Source organism: Xiphophorus maculatus, chromosome 23 (assembly GCF_002775205.1).
Source record: "Xiphophorus maculatus strain JP 163 A chromosome 23, X_maculatus-5.0-male, whole genome shotgun sequence".
Taxonomy (NCBI): domain Eukaryota; kingdom Metazoa; phylum Chordata; class Actinopteri; order Cyprinodontiformes; family Poeciliidae; genus Xiphophorus; species Xiphophorus maculatus.
In genome coordinates this window covers 19,993,951-20,016,963 of record NC_036465.1, presented here as the reverse complement: position 1 = coordinate 20,016,963, position 23,013 = coordinate 19,993,951, and the positions used below count along the sequence as shown (strand labels likewise).

The 23,013-nt window shown below is 39.1% G+C and overlaps 2 protein-coding genes across 2 annotated transcripts; both read left to right on the top strand.

Annotated features, from left to right (window-relative positions):
* Nucleotides 1–1,643: 1,643 nt before the first annotated feature.
* LOC102227484 (rho-related GTP-binding protein RhoG-like) lies at nucleotides 1,644–5,211 on the top strand. The gene is made up of 2 exons (XM_005795362.2): nucleotides 1,644–1,727; nucleotides 2,351–5,211. Exon 2 carries the CDS (start codon nucleotides 2,380–2,382, stop codon nucleotides 2,953–2,955), a length of 576 nt encoding a protein of 191 aa, XP_005795419.1. The 5' UTR covers nucleotides 1,644–1,727; nucleotides 2,351–2,379; the 3' UTR covers nucleotides 2,956–5,211.
* Nucleotides 5,212–9,485: 4,274 nt separating this feature from the next.
* LOC102227222 (rho-related GTP-binding protein RhoG-like) lies at nucleotides 9,486–11,819 on the top strand. The gene is made up of 2 exons (XM_005795361.2): nucleotides 9,486–9,619; nucleotides 9,928–11,819. Exon 2 carries the CDS (start codon nucleotides 9,951–9,953, stop codon nucleotides 10,524–10,526), a length of 576 nt encoding a protein of 191 aa, XP_005795418.1. The 5' UTR covers nucleotides 9,486–9,619; nucleotides 9,928–9,950; the 3' UTR covers nucleotides 10,527–11,819.
* The last annotated feature ends 11,194 nt before the right edge of the window (nucleotides 11,820–23,013 follow it).

Here is a 23,013-nt window from a genome sequence, read left to right as displayed (position 1 = left end):
TGTGAGGGGAAGAAGTCAATGGTTCTAATAGCATACCAGACACATTTTCATAATCATGAATTTTGAGAAAACTTAATTTTAATGTAGTATGTAATCCCTGTTACTTTATTCAAAAGCTTGAATGTTACACATTAGAATTTCTTGAATTTATTTGACATCTGCTATATTATGGAGTATGCTTGGTACAAAAACCAAAAGAGGTATTCTTTTAAAAAAGCACAAAAACTTTGCTCCAATTAATTTATGAGTATACATTGAGTAGTAAAAAAGCCTTAGTTGACACCTATAAGGTATTGTGTTTCTGGAGTGGAGATTGTATTAAAACAATCTACCTGAGTAGACATAAGTAAATGCCTTGACAAAACTTTCATGATCCTTGAACCTTCCCACATTTGATCACATTACAACCACAAACCTTATTGTAATTAATCTGAGTTTCATATGATGCAAACCACACATCAGTGCACAATTGTGAAGTCTGAAGGACATGATGGTTTTCAAACATTTTATAAATTACAATTTAGGAAAGTTTAGTGTGAACTTATTTAACACCCCTGAGTCAATACTTTGTAGTCCCAATTGTTGCTGCAATATCAGCTGTAAGTTTTTTGGGAGTAAATCTCTACTAGCTTTACATATTCAGAGTCAAAAGAGTATTTCTTGTTCTTTCATTGTTGACGATAGTATAGACAGATTGAGAACGACAGTGCCCATAAGCAGCAACTTTAAAGTCTTGACTCAGTCTAAGTGAATTGAAGTCTGGACTTTGATTGGGACATTCCAAAGTAAGCTGATGCTGCAATCTGAACCATTATATTGTGGTTTTGTTTTAATATTTTGGGATGTTATCCTGCTGAGAGATTAACCTTCATGCCATTTCAATACTTTTGCAGCCTATAACAAGTTGTCTTCCAATATTGTCTTGTATTTAACTCAATCCAGTTTACCATCAACTCTGAGCACTAATATTCTCTAACAAACTTCTGAAACCATCATAAAACAAACTGCATTTAAACTGAGAGAATTACACACAGAATTAGAATTACTCTATTCACTAGTTAGGTGACTTCTGTACACTGGTTGCAGTAACTTTAAAGGGTATCAAGTTAAAGGTGCTAAATCCAAATGCATGGCTCACTTTCAGATTTTAATTTGTAAAATGAACGTTAAAAACACGTATAATGCTCCTTTTGCAATTAAGTAATCCTTTGTGCTAGTAGTTATATTATGTAAAATCTTAATGAAATAGACTAAAGTTTGTCATTGTAATTTGACCAAATTTAACTCACAAAATACAAACAAGCATAAAAAGAATAGTTTTAACATTTGCACAGTCTGTAAATAAAGTTGTTTTATACCTTTTTACTCATTGATAAATTATATTTTCTTACATAAATAAGCATATACCAAAACAATATTCTATGTGAACATGTGTAGGAAACTGAAGTTTCAGATTTATATGTTTCATATTTTAAGCATTTCGATGGATTTCACAACCCCTAAAGCTTGGATAAAACGAGTTTGAAAATCGATCAAATTAAAAAAAAAAAAAAAAAAAAAAAAAAAAAGTCTAACGTCGCCATCTCGAGGAAGAAAACAGCTATCACGAAAGTGAAACTACATTTACCAGCCTACGCTACCTACGTCGAGTTTACGTAATGGGCAACTCCCCGGATGCGGCTGTGATTGACTATACCAGGCAAGAAAAGATCGAAAGCTAAGTGGCGGTAAGTCACAAACTTATCCATATTTCACTTTTCACAGCAAATGATTACGTTTGAGGCACAGATTAAAATAAAATATATTTTTGGGTAACTGTTAGACAAGTAAGCGCGCAGAAATCAGCCTTTTATAAAGTGTTTTGAAATTAATGCTCAGCTTGTTTGCTAATTAGCTCGTCCGTTAGCAACAAACGAGCTAGTTCCTTAGCTTGATTTTAGTCACAGGGGGAACGCCTAGTGTTATAAATGAATATGGTAAAATATTAAGAAGTAGGAAAAGGTGCGTGTAGCTGCCGATTCCTCTTTTACCGACTGATTACGTACAGTTTTCTCGACTGGATTAGATATTAAACATCTAGAAATAAGGCACTTCTGTTTGGTTAACGGTAATTAAAGCTACGCCAAAAAGCTAACGGTAGCTGCAGTTAGCTCAGCTGCTAAGCTCAGTGTAAAACTACTTATTTTCTGGCATGTATTGTCACAAGTTTCCAAACTGCTAAATGTGTCGTTTTTATTCTCTTTTGACACCGTAATATCATCATGTTTTGACGAAGAGATGTATCAACATTGTAACTTTTTAGTGTTGTAATCTGTAAATGTTTAGGTGTTTATTTTCTTTCTTTTGCTAGGTGCTATAGCCCCAGTGGTCTTTGGCAGGATGCAGACCATTAAGTGTGTGGTGGTGGGTGATGGGGCAGTGGGTAAAACGTGCCTACTTATCTCTTATACCACCAATGCCTTCCCAGAAGAATACATTCCCACAGTGTTTGACAATTACAGCGCTCAGATGAGTGTGGATGGCCGCAATGTCAGCCTCAACCTGTGGGACACGGCGGGCCAGGAGGAGTACGATCGTCTGCGTACTCTCTCCTATCCACAGACCAACGTTTTTATAATCTGCTTCTCCATCGGCAGCCCTTCCTCCCACGCAAACGTCAGGCACAAGTGGCATCCTGAAGTGTCCCACCACTGCCCAAACGTTCCCATCTTGCTGGTGGGCACCAAGAAAGACCTAAGAGGCGACGACGAAACTGTGAAGAAGTTAAAGGAGCAGGGTCTGGCCCCTACCACCAACCAGCAGGGCAACGCGTTGGCCAAGCAGATCGGAGCGGTCAAGTACATGGAGTGCTCTGCGCTGAAGCAAGATAATGTCAAGGAGGTGTTTGCGGAAGCTGTGAGAGCAGTTTTGTACCCAGTCACGAAGAAGAATCACAAAAAGTGCGTTCTGTTGTAATGAATGGTTCCCAGATTTGGACTTTGGGATGATGGAGATCCACGGATGCAAAAGAGACTCTGTAGAACAAAGGATGCCATCTAGTTGCTTCCAATCCACCTCTGTCAATTTTCCTTACTCATCTCCTGGAGGACCTCACCGAGTTGCCTGCATCCCCAAAGTGACTGTTTCAAAATGAAGGCAACAGACCTTATAATTGTAACTTTTTATTTACACCTTTTAATTTTACACCTTCTAGATTCATCGATTCTGTGCTTTTAAAAAAAATGATTATCATGGTTACCCGAGCGGAAACTTCCTAATCAACCAACCATTCCCTGTTTGACTGGAGGAAGCAGATCTGCGTTTGTTCAGGTGGAGAACTAGTGACTACCTCATATTCTCACCTAAGTTGCATCTCATTGAGTCTCAAGCACAGTTGCCATCAAGTTCTTTGAGTTGCCCATTGATGTATAATGAACTGCCAAGTTTGAGGTCAACAACCTGATCTTGAATCTTGAAGTGTTTAATTTGAGTTGGCTTGAATCCAGACAAGGTGTTATGACTCCTGGACAAATGCCGTCGCCTCTTAGCCAAATGCACATATTAATGGTTCAAATCTCAGCAGTTCCTCTTCAGCTCATTCTAGTATGTCAGAGTTGTCTAGCAAGTTGCACTTCCCGGCTCTTGCTGCGCTCTCTTGCTTTCCTGCGTGTCAGAGCTAATGGCTCTTTGCAGATAAGCTGGACCCATTAAGAGCTGCCCGCTTTCCTAATAGAGGAGCGAATGTCGTAATTTTACCAAATGATTACATTCTGGTGCAGGATTCCTCAAGTCAACATAGTCAGGAAGCCAGACTGCAGTTAGCTTTCCTCTGTCTTACATCTGAATTTCTCAGGCTTACTTTGAGTACCATTAGAAACATACTTAAGAGTTCCTCTTTCATGAGGTGAGGTTAAGGAGAGTGTATTAGTTGTGAATTTACTCTGTAAATGATTTTTTTCTTAATCCTGAAATGTTTTTAACTTACATTTGCGGTTAATGCCAAAGTTGAATATATTTTTTCTTGTAATAGCTCATGTTTATTTGATCGGTAAACTGTCTGTGCGCTATTTTTAATCACATATGATAAACTAGAGCACCATATTGCTTCCCTTTTCATCCACGATTGTCTAGGGTCAATGGAGAACGACCACTGTATAATCCACTCATTGTAACATGTAACTCCATAATAAGTCTCACTGGTTCACATCAGGTGATATTCATGTTATCCTGTATTTTATGGTTTAACGTTCATCATAAATTGTAGCTTTGTAACCCCACTGTACAATGTTGATTGGGTGCCTTATCTAAACCAAAGACTATTAAATCTTTGTCTAGCCCAAAGGCTCACATTTTACTGCTAAAAGTACTACCAGAAAAGTTTTGGCACAAACCCAAAAATCTCAGATTTATTTTTGTAAGCATCTTTGTGCCTCAGTTCCCTCCAGTAATGACTGTCTCCTTGCAGCTTTTTTTTTTTTTTTTCTTTGGTAAGACAGGTGCTAAACTGTCTTCATGCACAGCAAGACTTGTGTGCATTTGTGAAACGGGGTTCTCAACTCTTAACAGATTGTGGTTTACATCCTTGCCTCGCATGATGCAGTGAGGGCAAAGCGCAAGTGCAACTTGTGCTCATAGTTAACGAGAACTGCGTCTGTGTTTCTGCATCACATTAGAAGATTTTTATATATTTTTCTAAAGTATTTTTATAACTCTTTGTGCTTACAACTAGCAGCAATAATAGCAAGCCTTATGCTTATTTTTATTTACACTGCCATCTGGGGTATTCAATACTTAAACCTCGATTGTGGCTTGTGCAGAGACTAGAATAAATGAAGAGCAATAAAAGCATGAGGTTTTGTGTGACAATATGGATGCGTTTTTAGATCTACTAAAAGACGCATGAAATTTCTTCCCACAAAGGTCTGACAAGGGCTGTGTGTGTGTGCACAATATTTTAAACTGCTATCTGTGGAAAACCTTGTTTTTTTTTTCTTTAATCATGTCCCCAATTTACTCGTATAGTGCTGTTAAAGTGGAACATACACCTGTGGGCTGTCTGTATCTGTGTCCTGGAGCAATATGCTGCCGTGTGCGTGGTACTACGCTTTTACACTGGGAACTTGATTTGTAGAGATCTGTAATTGTTTTATAAATAACAAAAACATATTTGTATAAATGAACTAACAGTGAGATGATTTTAAATTATGCCTAATAAAATGGTGCCTAAAACCAGCAAGCTTTCTTTGTTTTTGAATCCTCCTTCCTCTCTCTGTTCCTTGCCTATTGTCAAGTACAGCTAACTTTCCTCTTACTGATAGCAGTGAGGAAATAATAGAGTAGGCTTCTCCTGCTGAGGCACAGAGTAAGGCTTAGTCACAATGACGCACAGCTATCCATATTTTTAGCTCTTTAAACCACATTATGTTCCTATAGTACGCATATACAGTATGTTCATGTTATATTTATGGTTTCAGTTACCACGTCTAAACACAAGATGGAAACAGTCTCGGGCCAAAGTTAAGATAATACCGAGTACATTTTTTGTGTGATTTTTATGTACATTTTAAAGCAAATTTCCATCTAATATCCACATTCACGCATATAGAAAAAAAACAATCAAAGGGGCTTAAAAAGTCAGCCTGCCGCAGTTTACATGGAAATGTTTCTTTGACCTTTTCGGGGGTGGTGGCTCTGACAGATGACAGATGTGTTGAACTCAGTCAAGGGCTCATTACAACATCACCGTCGCGATATTCAGAACGCATTTCCTCTTGCGGTCTGTCTCTGAAAGCTGCACAGCGAAGGCAGCGGCGACAGCATGTTTACAGCTTGTACATTTTGTGTCATTGTCTTGTTTTAGTGGGAAATGCATTGTTTAGAGAAGTCGGTAAAGTACGAATTGTGGAAACGTCCACTGCTTTGCTGAGCAGCATCATAGCTGCAGTTCCCATTGACACACCTGAAACAGTTCCACCTTTTACCCACACACATTAAAGTGTTTTATTAGGATTTTATGGTGTAGATTAACACAGGTAACACTTAATTATGACGATGAAAGAGGTGATGAGATGAGAGGTGGCGGCAGCGTCATGTTGTGGGGATGTTCTTCTTCGGCAGGGATAAGGTTGATGTGAAGATGAACTGAGCTTAAAACAGGGAAATCCTGAAAGCAAACATGTCACAGGCTGGGCCCAGAGCTGTGAAAGAATGGTTCAGTTTGGAGCAGAGGTTCATCTCCCAGCAGGATAATAACTAAAAATACAATAGATCAAAGCATATTGGTGTATTAGAGAGGCTGGTCAAATTTCAAACCTAAATCCAACTGAGAACCTGTGGCAAGATGGAAAAAAAAACAAAACAAAACATCTGTTCACAGACGCTCTCCACTAAGGAGTTCTGTTTTGTGTTGGTTTGTCGCATCAAAGTCCAATACAATATATTGAGGTTTGTGTTATTAAAATGGTAAAATGCAAAGAACTGACACTCAGTGCAATCGACAAAGGTAGACGGATTACAATAAGGTTGGCTAAGGCGTCCATTTTTAGGCAGTGTTAAAGGTTTTCTGCTTGAAAGCTCCCATGCAAATATTTGTTCAAAAAAAAAAAAAAACTTTCTTCTGTGTGAAGTTGTCAAACAAGTTATGCTACATACTCGTTGTGCATGAGTCCCAATGGGATCTTTTTTTTAGTATTAAAAAGATCAGCAGTGCTCGTTAATTGCCACCTGTCACGTCAGCAGGACTTAAAGACCCAACCTTGACATTCCACTACATAAGCAAATGTTTATACTGCTAAATAAGAAAGCAATACAACATGGATGGAACATAACATAACATTCCCTTCCCCATGCAGGATGAGACTCATTCTAGTTCCCTTCCTTACTGTGCTAACCGCACCGCTGTCATATGAGCTACAGAAACTTGAAACCACAAAGAACAGAGCCGTAGCTAAGAGAGAGCTAGACTCAGAGTAGCTGTCTGAGTAAAAGTAGATTAACACATCACTGATAGTCAAACTGGAGACAGCTGCAGGAGAGTTGTGTGCACTTACTATCTGTTGTTCTGCCAATTGAATGTGCTGAGTAATACCTGTCCTGCCACTTTAATTGACATGGTGAGTCCTTGTGTTTCTACTTTAGGTGAAGGAACTCTTCAATAAATGGATTTGTGCTTCAGGGCAATGCTTTACAATCCTTTCTTTGGATGCTGTGATGATGCTCACACGTCAAATAAGTGTGATTGTTTTTATCTGAAGATAAAGAACATAGTTTTGGTCACTCACATAAAATCCAGATTGTGAGAGAATATCCAACCAAATGATGGATCTGTGTGAGTGTCTGAATAAAATCGACTATGAGGTACTAACCAAAGAAAATCCACCAAAGAACAAAAAAAAAAAAGGTTTGCTCCTGTGATCCTCTTGCTTTTAAAGGAAAATAAAAAGCTAGACCTGAAGGAGCAAAAACCCATCAACTTGTGATAATGGAAAGGAATCACTCTTATTAAAAGTACTTTGAACTTACTTTCAAGTGTTAATCCTAACAGCTCTGATTTCTGCAGATTCACACAATGACGCTCATCTCTCACATCTCACCCAGACCTTGGAGCCTTACTGTTATTGGCAGCAGCTTGACATCAATCAGCCCCCTTAACTGGGATCATATTAATCATAAAATGTCTCACATAAGCAAGAATTTCTGTGTGTGTGCATAACTCATTTTAATTACGTGATATTGGCTTTAATAACAGTGCTGGGCAGATTGTCATCTGCATGAGTCAACGGCTTACTTCTGGCCTTGGTTTTGTCTCACTTCCCTCTACCTTAAATTAGCTTTCAGATTCTCGTGTGACATGCAAGCCGAATGTTTTTAATGATCTAGCATCAGGAGGCGAGGTCATTTTTGTACAGCAACTCCTCAGTTTTACAATGAATCATTAAAATATGTTTGTGTTAAATCCAAGGCTTCACAGCAGAACCCTGGAGGAGATTGTGAATAAGCGTAGAATGCATCTGTGTGAATAATTATATATTAGAGTAAGCTTGGAGAATATTGCTCAACCAAGGTTTTTACCTTCACTTAACTCTAACTTTAAATCTTGTGGCCTTCGATGTACTCAAAGAAACAGAAACTCTTCTTCTCTTTCATTTTGATTTACAAATAAGATTTGCAAAGATTTTTAAAGTTGTAATATCTACTTGACAGGAAAATAATAAATATATGATATGGCTTTATCTCTATGGCAATCGCGCTCTGTTTCTTTGAGCTTATATTAACACGTATAACATGTCTAACATCCTTTTTCATGTTTAGGTTTATGTACAGCATTACTCTTTAACCTAAAGCAGAGCAGAATTAGGGTTCTATCGAACTTAGTTCTGCTCTGTCCTCTTCTTCAGTCCTCCAAGTTTTTATCCCAATGAAACTTCACATGAACGATACTTTTCTGCACAGTTCAAAAGAAAATTAGCCTGCGGGGAAGACGTGTCTCTCTCACAGATTCTCCAGCACTAGGGGACAAAATGTGCTTTTGGTCAGCCAGAGAACAGAAACATAAAGTCCTTTGTTCCGCAGTTTTTGTTCCTAGAGAAGAGGGTCAAGCAGCACATCCAGGGCCTCCCTGCACAGTCAGAAGTCAGGCTGTGTCTCCTACTTGTTAAAAAAAAAATCTTACAAGTAGTAGTCTCAGGTTCATCCTGGGGAGCCTGTCTAAAAACAATGAAGAGAAAAAATCTTGCCAAGTTGGACCCTGTTTTGCTTTCAGAGCTGCATTAGTCCTTTATGGCATATACTGGTGCCAGAGACGTGGTTTTGGTCCATGTTTAGATGACAACAGCACCATGCAGCTGCAGCAGATTTGTTGTCTGCATATCCATGAAGTGATTCGCTCATTCAACTACAAGGTGCTATATTGTCTTTGGATCTGATGACTGTGGCGGCCATTGGAGTACAGTGAGCTCATTGTCATGTTTAAGAAAATAGTTTTCTGTTATTTAAGCTTTGTGCATTATCCTGCTATAAGTAGCTATCAGAATATGTTTACAGTATAGTTTACATAGTCACAAAGGAATGGTTAGACAGGCTGTAGTGTTTTTGCAATCCTTAGTTAGGGGCCCAGAATGTGAAAAGAACATTTTCGATGCACCATTTCACCACCACTTGCCTGCATGGTTGATACAAGGCAGGATGAATTTTGTGTGTAAAAATTCCACAGACAACAGCAGACTATTGGCAGCTTTAGAAATGTAAAAAAATCTTTCTGTTTTATAAGAACATAATTACATTGAAAAATATTTAAATACAATCATATATAACAGTCCTTTTAATGTGTATATATAAGTGTGTTGTCAAGAGAAATATTATTTTCCATAATGCTGAGTTAATTTAACAATTTGTAGAAAGTCTGCGTTTTTTGTTCTGAGATTTAGGAGGACACTGACGCCCCTAGCGTTGATAGTGTAGTATTGCTATTTAGAAAAGTGATTTCAACACATCTTGGTTGCGTTGAGGGGGAACGTCTGGGATTAGGACACCGCTTGCAAGTAGCTTCTTGCATTACATTCTGCTCGTTGCCAATACATAATGGACAGCTGTCCTAATAAGCTGGAATTATCAAGCGAGAAGGGTTGAGAGTCAACAGCTGGTAAGTCAAAGAAGTCCTTCTAAATTTTACTGCTAATAACAATGTTTGTATTTTAGACTTTTTGGAGAAGAATAGCATGTTGGCAATAATGTATAAGTGTTGTTGGATCAGATATGAAGCTTTTAGGCATAAGCTTTTAAATGTGTTATTGAGAAGGAAACAGTAGAAAGTGTGATTTGAAGTCAATTAACTTTAACTAAGATTCTATATTAAGTGTGCTAGTTTATTGATAATTTAAGTAAATATGTAGAGCTATGATTGGTAAGTGCTGCTGCTTATTGTTTATCATTTTGCCTTTTTGTTGTTAGGCACTGCAGTCCCAGTAAGGAGAATGCAGACCATAAAGTGTGTGATGGTGGGTGATGGGGAAGTGGGTAAAACCTTTCTCCTCGTCTCTTACACGACCAGTGCTTTTAAAGAAAAACACCTTTCTGCACTGTTTGACAATTACACTGGTGACATAAGTGTTGATGGGCACACGGTGACCCTCACTCTGTGGGACACAGCAGGCCGTGAGGGATATGAGCAGCTGCGTCCCCTCGCCTATGCTCAGGCAGATGTTTTCGTAGTCTGCTTCTCTATTGGCAGCCCTTCCTCTTACGCTAACGTCAGGCTCAAGTGGAAACCCGAAGTGTCTCAGCAATGCCCCAAAGTGCCAATCCTACTGCTGGGCACCAAGTCGGACCTGAGAGGTGATGAAGAAACGGTGAAGAAGTTAAAGGAGCAGGGTTTGGCGCCCACCACCCATCAGCAGGGGGACATCCTGGCCAAGCAGATCGGGGCCGTTAAATACATGGAGTGTTCTGCTCTGCAGCAGGAAAACATTAGGGAGGTTTTTGAGGAAGCTGCGAGGGTGGTGTTGTTTCCAGCCCCTAAAAAGAATTGTGAAAAGTGTGTGCTGCTGTAATAAATAGTTCCCAGATTTGGACAATGGAGAGCAATACTGAAGATCAACAGATGCAAAGGCACGCAGAGGAACAAAGGAGGTTATCTGACGTCTTTCTCACTTTGCTTTCTCCTGTGTTACGCCTTTCTTCCTTATTTATCTCTTGTGGTGCAGCTAAGGACAAAAGCAATGCAACAGAGCACATGTCATGTATTAATTTGTTCTTGGCTTTGTTTTTAAATTGTTTTATGTTTTAAGTCCTTAGAGTATGCGTCTTACACTAACGTATTACTTCATAAAGAAATTACAATATATAATATTTGAATTAGAAAGAAACAAAGATACCATGCTTTTCAACTTGTTCAGATTTTGTGAAATTACCCCAAGACCTCAGTCTTTTATTGAGGTTTTATGTGAACACAGGGTAAAGTGGACAGATAATGATGCAAGTTTTTTTTCTCCGTCTCTCTTTTCAGAATGAAAATTCTAAAAGGTTCAGCCTACACATATATGAACTTAGCAGGAAGTCTTTTGAGGCATATTTCTAAGAGATTTGCAAGAGAGAATAACATTTCTGCACATTTTTCTCTGCAAAATATCTCAAGCTCAGTTGGATTGAATGGACAGCGATTTTCAATTCTTGCGCAGGATTTGTAATCAAATTGAAGTCTGGACTTTAACTGCGTCATTCCCACACTCAAACATGCTTTGCTCTAAACCACTCCACTGTAGCTCTGCCTGTGTGGCATCGTTTTATATTTTTACTCTCAATTCTTTTCCAGCCTCTGGCAGGTTTTCTTCTGGGTTTTCTGTTTATTTAACATCATCCATTGTTCTGTCAACTCTGACCAGCTTCTCTGTTAAAGCTCAACGAGAGCGTCCCTTCAGTGTGATAATGACACCATTATCTTTGATGGTGGCATTCAATGTTAGTAATCCTATGTATGGACTGTAAAGTTGGTAACTGGATTGTATTTAGCAGTATCAGAGTACAAGGGCTGGATGAAAAAAAAAAGAATAAATGTTTTTATTTGTATAAACATATATACATATTTTATATCCTTTTCATTTCACTTTATAGGTATGCACCGCTTTATAAGTGTATCCCAAAATGCTATTACTCTCTATTTAGGTTTCTTTTTGAAAGATGAGAAAATGTGAAAAGTTTAATGGATATGAATGCTTTTGCCAGGCGCTGCAGTTGCACAACCCCACTTTGCAAATACTGGAACAATGAAGTCATATGAAGGTGAAAGGTGATACTGAGTCACATTGTTGATGTAAGACAAAAAGAAATCCCCCAAGTAAAGTACTCTGAAGTCCTTTGGGAAATGTTTACGGTCTGGTGTTTTTGTGATTCTCAGTTACAGCATGTGAACACTAGATGGAAACATCCTGCTAGCACAGCCTCACACTGTCCTGCACGAGAACCATTTTTCAAAGCCCCTTACATTTTTTCTACCTCCATACATTTAATGGTCGAGTCAATGGTCTATACCCTCCTAAGAGCCATTATTCAGCTAGGCAGACACCCGCAAGTGGAATCCATTTGAGGCGCTTAAAAAGTCAGCATTCCCTTGCTTACTCAGAAATATTTCTTTGACCTTTATGGGTGGAAGCTTTGACAAACGACAGACGAGTTGCGCTCAGCCAAAGGCTCATTACAACATAACTGTAGCGAAATTCAGAACGCATTTCCTCCTGCAGTCTTTCTCTGAATGAGGACAACGCTGACAGTATGTTTACAGCTTGTAGAGTTTGTCTGCGTTAGTGGGAAATAAATTGTTTCAGTGAACTCTGCCAAGTATTACTTGCAAAAACCTCCACTCTGGCCTGACTGAATTAAATAGGATGAGAAAGGCTGATCCCTCTGCAGTGGGATAAAGAAGGGAGGGTCACTCATTCTTGGGTCCATTAATGTGACCAGTTTTTAGTGGACTGGCTTTAAAATAAACTGTTTGGTTTGCAGCCATTAGTTTCCCCCCAGAAAAGGTGTTACAAAGCAGCTAAAGGAGAAAAACAGCAGTGGAGAAGAAAAGCAGCAATGGGAGCCAGAATGTAGTGGTATTTGTGATTATATCCTGCTGATTATCCAATATGATTATAAGATGTTGTTACAGCTTCAAGAGTTTGCACTTGCACAGATAATAGTGAGGAGCCACGAAATGAGCAAATTCAATTTCTTTTTCACTTTATCAAAATGCATTTTACAATGATTCTGACTAAAATAGGAGTCTGCAACCTTTACCATTCAAAGAGCCATTTATGCCTCCAGTCCAGCTAAATAAAACTCATTTTATTTAAATGGACTGCCACAAGTCATAAGAGTTACATGACCTTTTGATAAGACATTTTTTAAATTTTTGATTAAAAAAAATGTCAAATTTCCTATCTACTGTAGGACATTTATTTTTAAAGAACCTCCATTTTATTTCTATTTTTGGGTTTTAATATACAGAAAAACACTTTATGGGGATGTTGACATTGGCAAAGAAAAGCACATTGTTTTCAACGTAATGACAAGATAATTAGGTATAAGAATGTTGTTGGTACAATTTAATTATTCAAAGAAAAAGCTGTAAATTTGCTAAAAGCTGGATTTGTTTTTATATCTATATTTAAAAGTATTTGTTGTTTTTGTTCTCATCTGCAGACAAAGTTATTAAGAGCCACTTGCACTTCCACTCGCAGACCCCTGGTCTAAACAAAAACAGAGCAAGATAGATAAGCCAGCAACAAAAATATGAAAAGTAAACGCTCAGTTATGTATATATAGGGAGATAATATTGGTAGGTAAACAAAAAAGTCTCTATTTTCTAACCCAACAAAAAAAAAGTGCTCAACATTTGCTCAAAAGGCTCATGCTGATTTAGATGGAAAGGCATTAGAACTGCAAAGCATTGCAGTTTCAGCAGCAGGTTGGAAATAAATGGTTTAACAATGTTTTGTGAAACACAACAACGCATTCGCCTGACATTGAAGTTCTACGCATCATATTCCAGAAATCCATTTGTGATTTTTTTTCCAGAATGACAGGAGCTTTGAGTTTGGACACGACAGCCACGCAAATTACAATAAATTAGAGAAAAGATTTCCAAATTAAGCCAAATCTATCACAAACTTCACATGAATTATCAGAGTTTAGTCATTCTGCCAAACTCTACTGCCTGAAAAATACAACACAGACAGCACTCCACACTCACACACGTCTTCTGGCTGACACTAAACAGAATTCGTTTTCTGTTTACAGTTCGCTTCCAGTGATGTAAGTTTAGATGATTTCACACACAGTCGCACTGCAGCCTCTGCCTTTGAATGTAAGAGCTAGAGGTGAAATTCATAGAAATGTGCAGCTGAGGGCAGGCTGGATAGCCTTTCTGTGAATCATCTGCGTGGAGCGCGTGGGAGTGATGGCCTCCGTTGGGACCTTGCTCTCAGCTCTTTCTCCCCTCTCCTTCTCACTGCTCTCGCTGTGGGTTTGATGATGCTCTGGATAAAACGAGAAGAGCCGGGCATCACTCGCTCAGCATAGGAACTGCGGAAAGTCTTCTTCTTCTTTGCCTTCTCCTTGACTGTGAGATGAAAAACCTCCAATCTAATAGACAGCCCGCAGCCAGAGTTAGGCTGAGAAAGCTGAAGTTCGGCATCCCAATCAAACTGTTCCAGCTCAGAGAGATGGAAAATAAGACTGTAAAGAAACACGGAGGGGAAAGAAGGCTGATGGCTGTGTTTGTAACAAATCGGGGCTTGAAGTGAAGGAGAAAGTGTTATCCAAGGACAGTGATGGAAAGACAGTCAATAGGATGAAGGATAGACTGGGAAGAAGAGGCCTGGGGGGCTAGATTGAATTTAAATTCTACCAAAGGGTGTAGGTTGAAGGACGGAAAGTCTGACACGGGAAAAAACTGCAAGGCATCCAGGAATCATCCTTTTCCCACTGGGAAGCAACACTTTCTTACAGATAGAACATGGAGAACTATTTTTATCCATGTGGTAAAACAATGGAAGATTGTTCTTAGTAAGAGCAAATTGTCAAAGTCCAATTGAAGGGAATTACGATACATAAACCACCAATACATCAACAATCCATGATATCTGCATTTATACTACTGTGAAATTTAAGGAAAACATTGGGTCCTATTTACTTAGGTACTTAGAATGAAGGCTCCCCTGTTCCTTTCCATTGATGAATATATTGCAGACAGATGCTAAGTCAGTCTGTAAATGTTGGATAAAAAAAAATAGTAATTTCATAATACATGACTGCACATTTTAACTTCTTTGATTTAAATATTTTAAGTACAGCAACCTTTTGGTGCATTTGTAGTTATTGGTAGTAACTGTAAATGATGTGAGACCAAGCTATGACTATAGGTCAAACTAGACATTATCAAGGTTTTTGGTCTTGTATAAATACATTTAATAAAGGAAGAACTGGGTGTATTACCAATCAAAGCTCCTATCTCTAAATTCTCCGCCATTTGTCAAAAAGAAAATATAATTTCTTGTTTTAGGTGCCAGCTCAGTCCCTTTACCTCTTTACCCCAAATAACTAAAAGGACTTGGACGTTGTTCCATACTTCAATGGACAAAGCATAAGACAAGAATATGAAAAAGCTAATGAATCGGACTCGGTGTTTGATAGGTTTATTTGTCATAACCTGCAAAGAATCAGCCAGAGACAGAGATTAGGTTTCTTTTAATTTCTTTTCTGCAGAATAGGAGAATTGAGAACAGACGCGACAAATCGCTGTCAAACACTGTCTGGACTCAATTCTGCCAGTTCTTTCTTTGCATTTCTCTTTATTGTATAGAAAAAGGAGGTTGGGCTTCTTCACACAGTCACACAGAGAATTGACCAACCGTCTTTACATTCTGGAGCCTCCTATGGACATGCCCTTACATGGGCATGTGACTGACCACAACTAATCAGTTACATATGGAACTAATAACACATGAATGTTTAACGTTTTTAGCTTCCAAGCAAACATCCTAAACAAAGTTAATAATATACTACACTACAAAAGAAAGAGAAGTTAAGTAAATATAAAAAGAAGAATAATAGAGTAATAATATGAAAAGAATAATATGAAAGAATAATATGAAAACATAACTTGTAAAATAAACTCATGAGTAAATGAACAGGAGGATAATTTTCCTAACAGTGTTAGTTAAAACAATTAAAAGGACAAACACTGAAACTCAGAAAATACTTTGGCATATATCTCTTTGTGCATTATCAGTTTGTTGGATAAATCATATCAATCAATTTAAATGAGACATTTTCAGGAAATTTTATTTTTACAATTGATAGTCAGAAGACATGTCTGACTATAGCAGCTACACAAAACTTTAGACGCCAATACAACGATGCTGCAATTACTGTAATGTTAGGATGTTTTTAAATCATGTCTCCATTGTCTGAGTCTGCCATCTTAAAAGCTGACTTTAATCAGGAGTGGAGACACACGAGTTTGCAGTCGTCTCTCTTGCTCCCGGAAAAGTAACTTTATGTCGACTTGTGATGGGAGAGTGTTTTATGTGTTTTTGTGGAAATTCTAAAACTTTTATGACGAATGGGAAATAACAGTCGACTCAAGGCTACCAGCTCACTGCGCTGATTGAATAAAGACCGTGATGTGCTGGGACTGGAGAGGGCAGGAGATGACTGAGCTGAGCGTCGCTTGGACTGAGCTGAGCTGACCTGTTGAAACAACTACACCACAAAGTGTTTTCCTGCTAATATTCGCCCCTTCGAGAAGATGATGAGTCATTTGCAGCAGGAAGTGCACATGCAGCATGTACACGCACAGTCAAGAGACCGATGTGGCTTTTTCTGGACATCTCCAAAATAACATCCCTGCATTGAGGCAGACAGACCATCAGTGCTGGCAGCTAACATCTTCAATTCAGATGATAGAGTGACAAGACTACTGCAATACCTACATGCTGATGCTGTGGCGCATTGCTGAATGAATTCCCAAAGCAGTAATAGAATGAGTAGAGACTACAGTTACTGTTTGTTTAGCAGAGAATTTGGAAACCAGGTAGTTTGAACGCAGACTTTGCAGACGTGACTCTCATGTCTTACATAAGTTGCTTTGCTTCTTCTGCATGGAGACATGTGACAGATGCTGTCCTCTGCTAACTGTTTGTTCTTTCACTAAAGTAAGACACTGTTCTGTGTCTTCCTTATTGCTTTGCAGATGAGAACCGCAATATTGTTGTATAGTTAATTTGTGTTTATTTGTTTCTAGTGTTTAGCCATTCTTTGTCACAATTAAATTCATGTTTCCTGATCACCTGCTAATGTTAACTCATCCTTGCTCCCATTTTCCATCTCCCTCGCTCCCTCAGCTTGCCTTTTATTTCTCCATCACAGCTGCAACCTGTTAGTTAATTAGTCCATTGATCTAGTAATCACTCCCCAAGTATTTAACCTCCTCTCCTTCATTCATTCCTACCTACCTACATGCAACCTAGTCCCTGTTTGCTTCCTGCTCCCTCTCTGTGTAAGCTCCTTGTTTTTGTAAGTTAAAATCACCCTTTACTTTCTGTTGCTACATTTTGTACTGCTTTTCAGTCTACCAACATGGCAATAACAGCATGCAATATTTGCTAAATGCTGGAATTGGGAGCAGGAGAATCTCTTTTCAAGCAATGCTTCTTTTAAATCCAGAATTTTAGGTACAGTAAGGATATTATGTCTTTGAACGATTTAGAAAAACTTAAATTGTGACCTGACCTTGTGCATTTCTGAATGAATGCACGCTTGTGGTTGCATTTTGTTGTTGTTGCTGTTGTTAATATCTTAATAATAGACGAAACAAAAAAAAGATCAGGGAAGAAATCTGGAAGATAATTTTGAACCTCCACAAGTCAGGCTCCTCCTGAATAAAATTTCCTGATGTCTGAATGTGCTGTTTTTTTCTGTTTAAGCAATTGCAAGTATAAACAGCATGTGGAGTTGCTTGCTTGACCTTGTAAAAATGCTGATTGTGTTATTATCCAAATTGAAATTAGTCCTGTAAGACATGGGCGTTGGCCCTACTCACACGGCAATTGTTCCCAGAGCAACATAAAAGGCTAGACTGCAGTTAGCGATTGCAATCAGGGACAACAACTGTTAGTTATGGAGACGTGTCTTGTGATCTGATGAAGCTAAAATTGCTTCTCCAATTACATATGGAGAAAATAGGGAGAAGCTTGCAGGTCTCAGAACATCATCAGAGTAGACGGTGTCATGAAGATGAAGCAATGTGTGTAAGTATTGAAGTAACCTCTAAAGATGTTAGCCAGGAGGCTAGCGCTTCGTCACAAATGGTTTCCATCCACACAATGATTCTAAGCATACTGTAAAATTAGTCAAAGGGGATTAAGGACAACAAAGTCAATGTTTTGGAGATAGTTTGTGAGCAGAGGTGAAAAGTTGGAATCCCTATGTTATCTGTCTAGTTGTCAGTTTAAAAGGCAATTCTACAAGATATTAAGGAAATTTGTGTAAACTTCTGAATTTCAAGAAAGAAAGAAAAATCCACTGCCATAAAAATGTTGGGACTTTTCTGGCTAACTTCTGTAATCCCCCACAGGCTAAATATTAAGGGACTGTATGGAGGCAGTAACAATGGCACCCTAACAAGTCGGTAACTTTCAGATTCAAATTTCTTCCCATTTGTTCAGACTCACTGTGAGTTTAATTATGAAAAATCCTTACATTTCCTTTAAATCATATTTAGGTTTTTATCTGAATCCGAGGATGACTTCCCACTGCATAATCTCCAGACTCAAAGGTTTGTTAACTTTATTTTCTGCCAGTGCTACTTACATACCTGAAAACAAAAAGCACCCCGAATGTGAACCTTTAAGTGTTGAGCTATTCTGAGAGAGATAAGAGAGGGAAGAAAAGAGGGAAGAAAAGAACAGACACTGATGCTGAAGTATTAATTATGTTGGTTTGCAGCTCGGAGGCTGGAAACTGGGGCCTTTGAATCGCAAAACTAACAGCTTGAGCACTTCTGAGAAAAAACAAACTACAGAATGAAAACCCGGGCTGATTGGATTGTCTGGTGTTCTGTGGCCGCCGGTTGTTGATGCGCAATCCTTCTGAAGCCACAAGGGTCTGTTGGCAACGTTGTCATTCACTGATGTCTGATGTTCTCACCGCGTTTTGAGGGCGGACCAGATGGCTGGAGGCGCTGGAGAGAGTCAACTCTGACACTTGTCGGCAACACAGCTCACACCACTGCAAGGAGACGGGGGGTGAGGTGAGAGAAAAGATAAGTGTTGTGAAACATGCTGTCGGTAAGATGACAGTGAGTGGTATCGACAGTGTGCGTTTTAACTGAGATCGCCTGAAGCAAGCTGCAGCTTTTACTGCTCTGTCTGAGCTGTCATAACACTCGAATAACAATGGACCATTAAACCAAATGCTTTTAAGTCTAAACAAGGCCCTCTTACAATTATGTCTGACTTTCCTTCCACCACCGTCATCAACATCTGTGTCAGCTATCTGCTGGCAAGAGCCTGGGACCTTTTCAGTGCTTGTCAGCGAACGAAAGGTCACTCCGACTGTTGCTGACCTAAACATTACAGATTTGAAGCATTGCAAACCTCAGGAGGGTTACCTCAGCTACACATTGGACCTGTTTAGACTCGAGCTGGTGCTTCTTTTTGACACATCTACTATAACTGGCTGTGGCTTTTATGTTTTATTGTGTTTTTTTTTTTTTTCTCATTTCAGGACAGAACATCCCGTGCTGCCTGAGAAAGTTACTGCTCTCCTGCAGCACTGGGTCTGCTTTGATCTTAGACACCTCATCTTCGAGGAGCAGATTTTACCGTTCTGCTCATATCAAAGTAGATTGTGAAGCTTAACCAGGTGGAAAATGATCCCAAGAGGAGAGGGGAGCAATTTTTTATTTATTTTTTTGTGGTTGGGAGCTGACTCTCTTTATTACTTAACCGCGCTCCTTCAAATCCTCAGTCCAATTTTTTTGTTTTCATCTATCGTAGTTGATGAGGATGACTCTGTCTGAGCTTAAAGTCAACCCACAGTGAGTCCAAACTGTGTCTTATCCCACATGAGAAAGAGTGGAGCAGATCAGACATGAGTGCATGTTTGCGTTTGACTTGTTTGAGGGCCGCTGAGAGGTCAACATGTGCAGCTGAGCTCGTCTTTAGGACAGCAACCGACGTCAGTGGTGCAGAAACTGTTATACTTGGCCCGCAAAACATAAACTTCATACTCCGACTTCCGTTCAGGATGGAAGAATTCTGGCAAGAAAAAGGGCGTAATGGAATATTTTTAGAAGACTGTGATTCTTTTTCTGAAAGCCTCGGAGAGACAAAGGCATTTACGACACATCTACTCTGAGCACAGTTTTCCAGACACGTCTGAATGGAACATTTCATTCTGAGATCTTTTGGGAATACGGATGAGCCATAAAACTTTGAAAGAAGGCCTGCACGCCTAGTGCTTTGGCCATCAAAATCATGTGAGGGGGGAAAAAAGCCGAATATCCAGCTTCCTTATTTCCTCTAGAGAAATTGGTTAGAAAAGTTTTCTATCTAGAGAAACGCAGCAGATAACGAGTCACAGACTATCAGCGTTTCACTTCTGCAGCATATAGTGACAGCAGACAACTGCATTATTCTATTGACTTTACAGCAATCCTTCATACTGAGCATGAAAGTAGCAACAAGTGTTGTGATTAACATAAAACAAGAACAGTTTAAATAAACCTTTAAAAACACAATGTCACTGTGACTGTAATCTACAGCTGCATAACCTTTCAAACCATAAAACTGCCAGAGAGTTAAACTACATCTGAGTTCTCATCTTGAAGCTTAAGTTGCATATTCAAAGAAACCCAGAAGAAACAGATTTTTATCTCACTGACAGATCAAGTAAAATTATGTTTAGTGCCGTCTTCTTTTTGCCAGAACAATAACAATGTAAAACTCCTTTTGAAACTCAAAGTTGTATGGATGTTGAAATGTTAAATAAACCCATTTTCTCCCCTCTATGTCTAACTTTGAACAAAAAGCTTTTTTTTGAAATAAGTTACGTGTATTTGCTTTTGTACGTAATCATTAGCACTGATTTCATTGCAAAAAATTATTCTGGTTCACCTATTATCTAAGTAGATAGATAATAGATAAAAATACTTAACAGAGTTGTTTTACTTTATGTATTCACAAACACGTGTTTATCTAAAATCTATTTATGTATTTATTTTTATGCCTTTGATTATTATGTATTTTATCTAGAGACAGGTAAAGCACTCCATACAAAAGAAAGCTCCATCCAAGCATATTATTAAAACTTCAACTGGAAACAAATGCGCCGTATTTATCGAGAACTACCATCGTTTGATACACAGACTGGTGTTTATCTCTTCTGCCGTTGCTTCCTTTGCACAAAATTGACTGAGATAAGCTGAAGTTGTTTCCATTTGTAATGCTTTCTTAGTTCTCGGCTCACATGGAGGGGTGTGTGTATGTGTGTGTAAACCGTGGATGTCTCGGAGCTTAAATCAATGGTTTGCTCTTATAACATCTGATGTAGCGAGACGGACAGCTTTTCTGTGACCATGGAAACAGGAAATTAGCCCAATTAAAGGCCATGGTAATATGCAGGCTGACACGCCGCCACCCGCGTCCCGAGGAGCGTAACTGACAGGGGGAGAAAGAGGAGAGACAAGCACAGGGACGTGAGATAGCACTTCTTCACATGTTGACATTTCAGCTTCAATGTCCGACTTCTTTCAACGAGATCAAGATATATCATTACCTCTGATGTAACAGCTTGTAAAGCTCAGCCTTCACTGAGCTCCTCATCCTTTTTGCTGGACTATCGGATATCTGGTTGTTCTAACAAGAGGAAAATGTCTCCTCTTAATGTGCCTCTCCTCAGCTTAGAGGCCCGGGTTTGAGTTCTCATGGTTGTTGGCTCAAGCTGTGCGCGGTGAGTGAAGACCCCCACCTCCTCACCACCCTCTGCGACTCACGCACTAATCAGTAATAAAGTATACTGCCTCCTCTGGAGAGTGTTTGACCCCCGTCTGCACGCTGTGAGCAGTCCCTTACTGAAGGTCAATGTGGCGACGAGCAGCCAATCAACTGCACGTTGCTCATGAAGTCAGAGATGCACAAACACGAAGCATCAACAAGAGGCAGCCCCAAAAGACACATGAAAATACACCCTGACCTCTGCGACGGCTTTAAAGAGCGGTTCGCTCACTGCGCGCATCACCAGACACACGTGTTCATGAGGTCAGCCACATTTTCACCCTCACAGCATCCCTGTGACGCCCTCTGGGGTTACTGTCTTTCCCCCCACAAGTTTTAATTTCACAGCTGAAGAAAGAGGACAACTTTATCTAGTTGGCACAGGGCACAGCAGTAAACGAATAAGATTGGTATTGAATAAAACATCCAGCAAGCTTCTGTGATGCCTACAGAGCTGAGCAGGGTGTCGGCCTTTAAAGCAAAGGAAAGATCAGGAGGAAAATCTATTAAGTCTCTTTGAGTCAATTTTGACTCCGTAAAGGACTGGTAATATGACCCCTACTCTCATTCTTTGGGGAGGATTATTAATGTACTTCTCTTACCTATAATAAGTTGCAAATGTAAAAAAGAGCTTCATAACCTGCCGATCCTCGAAATAATTTCGTCTCCGGATTATTGTGATTTGGTAGAAAATGGGGGATGATAGGAAATCTGAAAGGTTGCAAGAATTTTTCTGGTTTCTCAAAGTTGAAACTGAAGGTTTTCTGCAAAATAATCAGAATCAGCATGAGTGCCGACAGAAAAAATAGTCCACAAGATACGAGGTTAGGTCTTTGACGTTAGAAAAATACTATAGTGACGCTATCACAAGTTGCACTTGTAAACTATTTAAAAATTGCTAACATTTAAAAATTGCTGTGAAGAATAAATGCAGGCACATGAGGGAACATGTAAGATTAAAGATAATCAAGGAAGAAAGGAACACATGAGAAATATGACATTTATGTCCATGGCAGGTGTGTGTCTGGGAGTGATGCTTTTCTTTGGTTGTTGTCTTAGTAGTGACTAAATAATAAAAACGTTCAAACTGTATGAGTACTTTAACAAAGCACTGTAAATTTACCACATGAAAACGGTTGCTTTTAAAATGGTCGTTTTTAACAGGGCCTTTAATGGACCACCATTTTTTCGGGTGTTGTGCAAAGACTTGTGTCACAGACTTTTCTTTATATCCTCAGGAAATTATGCCAATTTGCCAATAGGAGACCAAATGTGCCTTGCCAAATGTTTTTAAAATGCTACAACTATAAAGACAAGTGCTTCCTGCATTTGTATTTTTTTTTCCATTAGTGCCTCCCAGTTAACCTGCAGCTTCTGTCGTGATCTCCATGTGTTCCCCATCACTAACAGAGATGTCTGTAATTATACTCTCTGCAGTGATTCTCCTCAATACCAAAATAGATTTGTGATTCATCAGCCCACGCGGTGTCCACACAAA